General features: G+C 29.8%; 1 protein-coding gene across 1 annotated transcript in view; it reads right to left on the reverse strand.

Moving 5' to 3' along the window:
* Positions 1-10,566, reverse strand: part of LOC106467730 (E3 ubiquitin-protein ligase MIB2-like) — a 65,739-nt gene that overhangs the window by 22,887 nt on the left and 32,286 nt on the right. Inside the window, exons 3-7 of the mRNA XM_022395919.1 lie at positions 10,144-10,315; positions 8,647-8,753; positions 5,277-5,471; positions 2,666-2,814; positions 1,396-1,511 (exon numbers count right to left, since the gene is read on the reverse strand). Of these exons, the coding sequence (XP_022251627.1) occupies positions 1,396-1,511; positions 2,666-2,814; positions 5,277-5,471; positions 8,647-8,753; positions 10,144-10,315 (739 nt within the window). The remainder of the gene's footprint in view (positions 1-1,395; positions 1,512-2,665; positions 2,815-5,276; positions 5,472-8,646; positions 8,754-10,143; positions 10,316-10,566) is intronic.

Consider the following 10,566-nt stretch of genomic DNA (forward strand, 5'->3'; position numbering starts at 1 on the left):
GACAAGAAAATATCCAACTTTAGAGCTGTGGTCAAAGTTTCAAACATTCAAAACTTTATTTGTTAATCAGGAATTTGAAGATAGTTCTAAACATTCAAGCAATGTCAGAGTTATTTACTTTCTCTTGTTAACAGAAACCATATGACAAGTTCGAATAGTTATCACACATTAAATGTCACTCACATGAAAAGTTTGATCTTTTGATTTGTATAATTTCCATTACTAAAACAAAAGTTATTGTATTAAACACACACACACACATATCACTAAAATGTCATTCATAATAGTTCCTTCCACGACAGGAGTAAACTATTATGGTGGAGCATAGTGGGGTACATTTAGCAGCTGTGTTGCTTCATTAAAACAAAGTACATGCCTGGTGGTCAAGACATAAGAAAAGTGTTATGATAAGATAAGGATAACACAGAAAATATATGTTAACACTCATAATTTTTAATGGTGAAGAGGAGAACTGGTGTAACTATAAACTTCCCTGCTTAATTAACCAACAATATTGTTTAAAATAAATGACTGACAATGACACACTTTCCTGTAACTTTTCGTTACAGCTGAGGATCATTTATTTTCTATCAGTAGTACTCCATTCAGTTTTGCTCTTTACTTATTATTTAGTTCATTAGATACGTTTCATTAAATCAACAATTTTATGTTAAAAAGACTATGACTGTCAACGTGCTTGAAACAGTGACTATTAAACAAAGGTTTCTTTCACTAAATTAGCTGCAGATCTTTTAATTGGCCACGATAAGATGCTCCTGTTCTGAAAACTTACTGTATGTAGATACAGGAGTATCAAACATAATACAAAATATGTGTACATAAACAATGTACATTTTTTATATATAAAAACATGATTAGTGTCAATATAACATATTTTAAATTTACATATGAATATTTTATTTCAAATATATGTACTACCTGTGAATTAAAATGGTTTTCAATGAAATATACACTACTACTTAATGTCATCAGTAAGTTATGCTTATCAGTACTATCAAAGATTTGAACCTTTGTTTGATAGTGTTCCAAACCTTTGAGGTCAAATCTACCCTTCATTACAGAATTAATGTAGATTGAAACATCATTCGTCACACAGGAAAACATACACCTCATGATATGTTCTGATTTTATTCTTCTTTTTTATGTTCAATTAATTTTACTGATATTCTTATGAAACAGAAGCAACAAAGGTCAAAGTTAATTGCAAAGGAGTAAAGTTCATTACATTTAATGTTTTAGAAAACTCGGAGAGAAATTTTATATCATTAAAATAATACACAAGTTAAATGTAAACACTGACATGCACAATACAGGTGTTTATTATAATTTATTATCTCAAGACTAATATAATATAAACTCATGTACAAGTCTCACTTTACCTTAGTCAGTGCACTAGGATTAAATGTCCACCTATTGTTGCAACCCTCATACTGAACTCTAATATCTCCTTTGTCTGTAACACGATGTACAGTTCCAATTTTGTTGATAACCTATATAAAAGAATAGCTTATTTAATTTTTTAACAACAAGTACCAAAATTATCGACAGTGAGTTCACATTTCTATTACTTACCCTCATAGATTTTTGTTTATTATATTAAAATGTTTATGGGAAGAAATGGTAGTTATAACTTTTTGATGCTTTGTCATTTTTGTTTTTCAAAACTTGAGTATTTATGTAACTAACGCAAGGTAATTTCAAACGTGAATTTTTCTCTCTTATCACACTTTTAACATCAGCTCACCAGTGCTGGATTTCTTGTTTAGTTCAGGTGCTAAGTTCTTTATAGCTAATGTTTCTTTTAATCTTAGCCACTGTTCATTTTCAGCCTTTCCAATAATTTGGAACTGTTCAATTTCTATGTTTACATTCACGCATTTTTCTTTATGCTGGAAAATGTTTGAGAATTCTGCATACCTTGACACACTATGTTCTTTAACTCAATCACTAAGCCTACTCACCATCGACTCTATATACGCACTATTACAAACAGAGCACTGATATCTGTAGATGACATGTGATTGGTCCACTTTGCAAATTCTGTCTTTGAATACAAAATAGTTCCTTATTCTGTATACTGGTTTAAGTACCACACGTAGTTCAACTTATGGCTACACATTATAAAGTAAGTTCTTTATATTTTTCTTGATTTTCAAAGCATCTGTTCCAGTAAATGGTAGTGTCATATACACAATCTTTTTTGGAACATTATCTTTCTCTGGCCGCTTTGTTGATATAATCGTTGATAACTCGAGTTAAAACTTTTATTCGAAGTCATTCAAACCTAGGTAATTTTTTATGTTTTCCACTTTGTTTTTAAACAGTTCAACATTACTACATAATTTATGAGCTCAATATACGATTCGATTCTCTTCAAAGTTATTAGGTATAAAACCATTACTAGTTAAAGTACAACCCAGAAAATGTAGGTTTATTCTGATTTCAAATTTATCATCTTTTTTCTTAACTAGAGTGTCTAAAAATGGTAACATGCAATCTCTATCTTTTTCTACCGTGAATTTAATATCATTATGCTGTTTATTCAGATAATTAAAAAAAAATATCTACTTGTTCTTGACTTGATGAAATTCAGTAAATATATTAGTTTGTAGAATGTATTTGTTTTTGTCTTTCATGATATTACCTCTTCCATACGTGGATTCCAGCCTCCATGCCCTTCTTGTACTAATTTCAGGTTCTCCACATCTAATAAAACCTTGACTTTATCACCAACATTGAATTGAGGCCGATGACATGCAGGAGATATGCTAGCCACTGCCTCAACAACTTGACCTAAAATTCAGTGTTATTTACTTTACTAAAATGCTCAAGTCACACAAACAAAAAAACAAAGTTTATATTATGTGAATAACGTATTACTTTAAAAGTGTATTAATATGTATTATCTATAGAAACTATATCTCTATTTCATACATCAAATAAACCACCATTAATGCTTTTAGGTATTTTAGCTAAATAATAAATTAATAAACTTTAACTGTAAAAATTACCTTATCAATTTAAAAACTAGTAGAGAAATGTAGAGATAATATGCATTTCATTCCTCTGTTACCTGTAATTCTTACAATTCTGCATTCCTGCCATTGAGCTGTAAGATTTAGTGTTCTGAACAGTAACAGATTTTCTAACCTACTTAGAAATCCACATAAATTATAGTATTTTTGGATCATTATACTCAAATGTTTCATATATATTTTTTGTATTCTAAATTACATAATTGAAAGCTACATCACTTTTTTTGATCCTCCCAAATAACTGAGACTCAAAGCTCAGGAAGAGCAAAAATATTTATATTTGAGTGTATACAGCTTAATTACACAGCAAGTATTATAAATCCTTTATTATTTATTTTATATATTAAAAAAAGTTACTAAAATATCTAAAAATTATACTAGCTTGAGCTTTGGCACAACAAATAATAATAATAGATCACATTCTGTCTTATGTTTACACTATGATAAGAGCTAATGGATTCCTGCCGCAGTGTTACAAATTACAGCAATAAAACCACATATATATATTTTTTAACTTTTTATTTCACCGTATATTGATGATTTCTCTAAAGTTAGTGGTAGAAAAATATGAGATAGAATATAAAATTTTACTAAAAACTTGATATTCATTTAGGAGGTTCTAAAGGTTATAGACATAGATACAAATCGTTAATAAAAATTAAATAATCTGGATTTTTGTGTACAACATACTTGTAATGTTTACTAAAAGCTTCACTAAATTTTATAAAGAAAAAATATACATTTATAATAAATTCAAAGCTATAGTATGTATAGTTTCACAGTTCCAAGGGTGGTCAAATCAACCAACTTTATTGTAAATTTTGTTTATCCATTCATTCTTTTATAGAAATATCCTTTCTTTGATTACTAGTGGAATGAAAAATTTTAGAATATACAGTTTCTCTGTTTTTTAAAATTAATATTATAATAATTACTGTTATTTAAACCTTCTTGGCAAATACCCACTTCATCAGTGGTTTTCAATCACATTTGTTTGCCTGTAGTCAGCCCACGGTTAAAATTCTAATGGTCCAGGAAAATAAGAAATATACATTTTTTCGAAAAATTGCAAAATTAACTTGTAACAGGATTGCTACATCGTGTCATGCAATCTTTGACTCGAGGTGTGCTGGCTGTCTCGTTTCTCTATACAGTGCCGAGTGTTCTGATTTATACGCGCTATCTGATCACCAGCTCATGTGACGAATCAGGCTTAAGTTGTTCTTGTATGTGAATGATTTAGTTTCAACTCTATATTAACTTGAATAATGTGATTACTATTTTCTCTTTAGACTGTTAGTTGTTTTTGTCATTCTAAAGTGTGTTAAATACAATTTAATTAAACTTTCTGCTAGCGTACACTTGTATATAAGAGCTGTTATAGAGGTCAAAAGTGTGATTGTCAGCATCATTACAGGTATTTTGGTATATAACACATGATCAGTCTTAAAACATATTTTCCTTATTATGTTTCATGTATTAGAATTAACCTCCCTCGCTGCTTAGTAAAATATCACAATGACAGAGTGGTTACAAACTGCACTGTGTTGTTGCATAACTAGCAATTTGCACATGGTTGTGCTGAGATCCACTACTAAAATAATGGATGAGAACCACTGCTATACGTGACATCAAAAAACAAATAATTTACTAAAATGTTTTTCAAACAGTTTCTGTAACTGTAGTAACTTCTACATATTTAGCTCTGATCATCAGAGATGTTAAGATACAACAAACACCATTATTATTATTATTATTCCAAATTAAAAATATATAGAAAATAAAATCTCACAATCTGTGGGAATGGATAAATACAAAGATAAATGAACTGCTTTTAAATGGTCATATTTCCTGCACATGCTCAAAATGACAGTAGGTGAGGGTTATGTTTGTTCCTTTCTGTTATTAACTTAATTAATGTTGCAAAACAATGGGAAAAACCAAAGATTTGTTAAGCATCTTTCTCTGTGAATTAGTTTTGAATGAATAAATTAATTCTAATCTCTAGCTCATTAGAAACAATCATTCTCAGGCAAACAACAACAATTATTTGCAGAGAACATCATGTAAAACTTAAAACTGCATGATTTCTGACATTTTGAACAACAATGTTGACTCACAGTAACTTGAGTTTTGAAGCCATAGTTTAATAAAGAATATATGTGTATATATATATATATATATCAATTATGAAAATAAAACTGTAAAAGAAGGATTTACCTAGAATAGGGAGATGGTCCCGATAATAAAAACCCCCAGATGATTCCTGTACGTATTTCAAATCCACCTTTCCTTTGTGTCCTAGTCTATAAACGTTCATAGAACCTGATTTCCAAGTCACGTTAGCTACACTACGTCCTGACTCGCTGTCCCAGCCTCGAATATCAGTAACTTTACCTATTTTACCTTCTCCACCTGCAGATTCACAGAAGTACATACACTGTTAAATTTGTTAAGAATAATGAAAGTTAAAAACAAATCTTTTTATAAAAAGATTTGTTTTTAACTTTCATTATTCTTAACAAATTTAACAGTGTATGTACTTCTGTGCATCTGCAGGTGGAGAAGGTAAAATAGGTAAAGTTACTGATATTCGAGGCTGGGACAGCGAGTCAGGACGTAGTGTAGCTAACGTGACTTGGAAATCAGGTTCTACTGATCAGTAAAATCTATACATCCTTACATAAGATGAACCAAAGGAAAACAGAATTTGCAGTTTCTTCAAAATGAAAAGAACTCATTATAAGATACTTTAAAATTTATATAATTTCCATACATACATAGATAAAGTTGTACAATTCATTTCAGGAACTACATCTGTTTGCTTTTTTCAAACTGATAAAACCGGTCCAAATATCAAAGATGTATAAAAAAAAACAGCCAAACCTCTTGGCATCTCATCTTGTTTGATAATAATTGTTTTTTTAATTTTCTATCTGCTGTCCTAAAGTAGTTTTGAAGGAGATGTACAAAAAAGGGATTTATTTCTCTTAATTTCATTTTTATTCGCTGTTGAAAAACCCATAATTTTATCACACACACACTACACTATTTCTGTCAGAGCATAACACTTTTTTTTATTACTGTGATTACATACCATACGTATTTGTCTCATAAAGTTGCATGTAAGGTGATTAATTCACTATGAAAAATCTTTTAAAAAAAGACCACAATAAATACAAAAAACAAATAATGTGCATCTTTTATGTTTCTTTCACTTATTCTTCTATTAGTATGATTCCTTTTCTTCTTTACATTTAAACATGTCACTGTTTAGGAACATGGCTGGTATAAAAACGTTTGTGAATATGTTTTTAATCAGTTAAAAGTACTAAATATACAAGTTATTCAAGACGTCTGAGTATTTTTCAGTAGAATATCATCACATGCATAATTCTTACTCACAATAATCAGAACACATAAACCTAACAAATAAAAACAACAAGTACCAAATTACAAAGAATGTGAAGGAATCATTTATATCTAATGAACAATTTAATGTAAAAAATTTCAGAAACATTAATGTTGCATAGGCTTGCTGGTTTAAGTTGATTACTGATTAAGACATTTTTCTTAGACAATATATCTAACATTACTCAAAATAAAATAAGGCTTTAATTTGACTGCCCAAATGTACAATATGTTGAATCTACATAACTTTTCTGTCCAACACAGCATACATTTACTTCAGAATGTTTCAAAACTGAAATGATTCCTTAAATTTGATGAAATTCCGTAGACTTTTCTTGGCTTAATTTGATGGTAAACTTCATACATATTTAATTAGTTTCTTCTTCATAGTTAAACTATATCCCATAAAGAAACAAGGTAATTCAACACGTCAATTTTCACTGGCAAACTGCAGGGTTGAATCAATGTTAATAAACAGTTATATTAATGTAACAAACACATTACACTGTTATCTTAAGCCAAATATTCACCAAGTTTAATGGGTTTATTCAATGAGACAAAAGTAAAAAAGGTGATTTGAACATCAAAACTAAATCACTAAATATATTCATGAAGAGTCAAATTTTTAATTTGATCAACACACTCAAAACTCACTTCCAAACAAAATTCATTTACAGGTACAATTTTCAAAAATTTTGCAAAAACCACATTTTCCAATCTGCTTTGTCCACCATGAGGTACTGAACCCTGAATTTAAGCATTTTAAGTCCATAAACTTACCACTGCCTCACCAGAGGATATTTATTAGCTTGAACCAAAATGTGATAAAGAAAGAGACTACACAGAATTTTATAGACACAATAAAAGTAATAGTTACTTAATATACAATACCATTTAAAAGAAATTGAGTGTTTCATTACAAGAACTGCTGAAAATCTATATAAAGACCTATTTGAAAAACGTTTTACAGACTGAGAGAGCCTAACAAAATATATAAGTATGTATAATGTGCATGTGCTATCCATGTCACTATAGGTCATTCTAATCTAAATTACTCTACAGATGTCAAATAACTCACTAATGGAAAAGTTTGCTGACTACCTTTATATAATTGCACCCTAATTTACAGTGATTTTTCCCATGAGAAAATGCATGTGATACCAAAACGGAATAGCCCATAACAATGGGTAGCTAGAATGACAAGATTTTACTGTTAAAACTACACACACAGGTACGTAAAAAAAAAGTGAAACATTCTAGATAGCCTGTTGATATAATACAATTTCTAAAATCATAATATATATCAAAATGAGAACCTATCTATTTAATACAATTTTAAATATCATCTTCCACTAATTTAAAAAATATCTCTGTACTTTTGTATCCCTAGCCACTTTTGGGTCACATTTAACACTTAAAATGCTCTTCACTTTTCAAATCAATGGACCAATTTTAATTTTGATAGACCAAAATCAATTAAACTATCAGTTTTTTTATTTCTAAGGACAGGAAACTATTTCGACAAAATTTCCAGTTATTAAAGCCTTGAAACGGGTTTATCAAAGTTCAAGGGTTTTCAAGATGCATACAATTTTGTTTTTGTTTTTTTATAAGTAAAGCCAAACTGCCATCTGCTGTATCCACCAAGGGGAATTGAAACCCAGATTTTAGCATTATGAGTCTGTAAACTTACCACTGTCCCACATGGAGACAGGGGTATACAAACCCTGTTCTGAAGTAATACACAAGTATATTTCCAATGTTTGCCAACAAAGATATATAATTTTATCCTCTAAATGAATGAGCTGTTTTACAATTAAAAGTAATTAGCACATGCACACTAGTGACTTCAAAATCAGTCAGCTGAAAAATGAGGAATGATGAAAATAAAGGAACAAAAACTTCATTAAATCGGCAAGCCTACGGAACTCTAATGCTTCTTAATCCACAACTTAGTTTTGCATTAAATTCAAAACTGATTAACTGAGAACCAAAAATCAATTTGTGTTTCTGTTCTTGAAAAAGTTTAGCAGGAAGGTTTTAGTAAGAAAAAGTAAATTATTTATCTTAAAAAAGTTTATATCTCAATATCCTCCATGTAAAATATGTTTAATATCTCAATATCCTCCAGGTAAAATATGTTTAATAACCTATTTTACAAACAAAATTTTTAAAGTACCATCTTGATTGCCCCAGTCCCAGTCTGGCCCTCTTGTAACTTTTGCACCAGGAAATATTCCTCGAACTAGAAGTTTTACAGCACCTTGTCGTTTTGACATTTCCTGTCTGGAAAATACAGGATTAATACACAGCCATCTATCAAAACTAATATCAAAAGTTTAGTAACTTAACATACCACTCAAAACAGCATTTTCATATAATTTATTAATTTTGAAGGAACAATGTATTTTTTACATTAAACAAAAATTTGTTCAAGATTTTTTATGTTGTCATACTTTTTATATAAAAAAATTACAAATAATACATATATATATTCAAATTAAAATTTGTTTCAATTAAAAATAAAAAGTTAAAAGTACAAATCACACCAAAACAGGATAACCAAGTAACCACTATTTGCTGAAGTACATAACAAACACTAAAAAAAACATTGTGTAATCTTCTGTTCAAACCAATATCTCAACAGAGTAAATGAAGTAAGTCCACTATATAATGGAAGGTTCAGCAAGATATATTGCAAAATAATTCTAAATTTTAATGAACTGACAGAATTTGTGCAAGACATGATTTGTAATACATATTGAAATAATTGTTATTCTTACAACACAAAGCAGTAGTGTATGAAGGACAGTCACCTTTACTCATCAAGCTGGTTATACTCCCATAATACTTATTTCCAAACTGACCAACTCACTCAAGACGATGTTCTGGACTTAATAGTGTTACTTAGTTGAATCAATAGCTTCAGACTTACTCAGCGCAACTAGCGCAAACCGCTGACTAGTCATTCCCATTCAAACATAATGGAGCTTGTAACCTTGAGACATCACCTGACCTACCATTGGAAGACACTGCTGTTGACCTTCATGCAACATGGTGCAGATTTACAGCCAATCCTTCCATGGGCAAACCAGGTGTGATCTCCAAGGAATGACTGAGAAGAAAGGTAGTTGGAACAAAATCAACGTAATGACTATCTTCACCACTCTGTGTTAAAACAGTACACCTATAACTGAAAATCTTTCAAAATATAAGTAATCAGAAAATTCATGGTATGTTTGCATGTCACAACATGATAACATAAATGATAAATAACCCTCTGAGCTTCTTACAGAATGCTAGGTCTTCTCTAGACTTAAGACCTAAACAGGAATAAGGGTACAATGTCTACTGAATATATTTGTACAACAAATCAAACCAGCCCAGCAAAATGGAATAGCATGAAAAATGCTAAGTTAGTGTTCTTCAAGACTTTTTGTTTTACTCACAGATAGTTTTGTAATATTCAATAAAAACTATAGTAATGGAATGTTGACACTATGATGTTATTACACAAGTATGAGGATTATAAATGTACTAAAAGATATTCACATTCTCACAGCAACCAATTTACGATAACTTTACTAACTCATGTGATCTCTATATGCAATTATTTAAACACAAGCAGATTTCAAGAAACTATCACATATAACAGCAACAAAATTTCTGATCTTACCCAACTGAAGCCGCATTTTCAAACCTCTGGAAAGGATGTGTCAGGTCATGCTTATCTGCCATATAACACTGTGTGCAAAGGTCAAAATCAAAACATCTAGCACATTTCCATCTCATTCCATAAATCCCCTGCAGTTTGCAGACATCACAGATAATGTTGGGATGTTTGACTCCTGATACAATTGATAAACATTTAATACAAAATTATTTACCCTCTTCATATTTCTGATTTAAATATTTATATATGTTCATTCTATATTTGAGTAGTTCACTGTGTTATTAATATTTTGTGTTTGTTACACTGAAACTTTTTTTTGTATATTAGTGACTTTCCCGTTTTTACATCCATCACCATTAAGATAACAAACTTTTAAAATGTTTATTTTGGTATACATTAGACATATATATATATATATATATATAT

This window comes from Limulus polyphemus, unplaced genomic scaffold, assembly GCF_000517525.1.
Source record: "Limulus polyphemus unplaced genomic scaffold, Limulus_polyphemus-2.1.2 Scaffold2721, whole genome shotgun sequence".
Classification (NCBI taxonomy): Eukaryota; Metazoa; Arthropoda; class Merostomata; order Xiphosura; family Limulidae; genus Limulus; species Limulus polyphemus.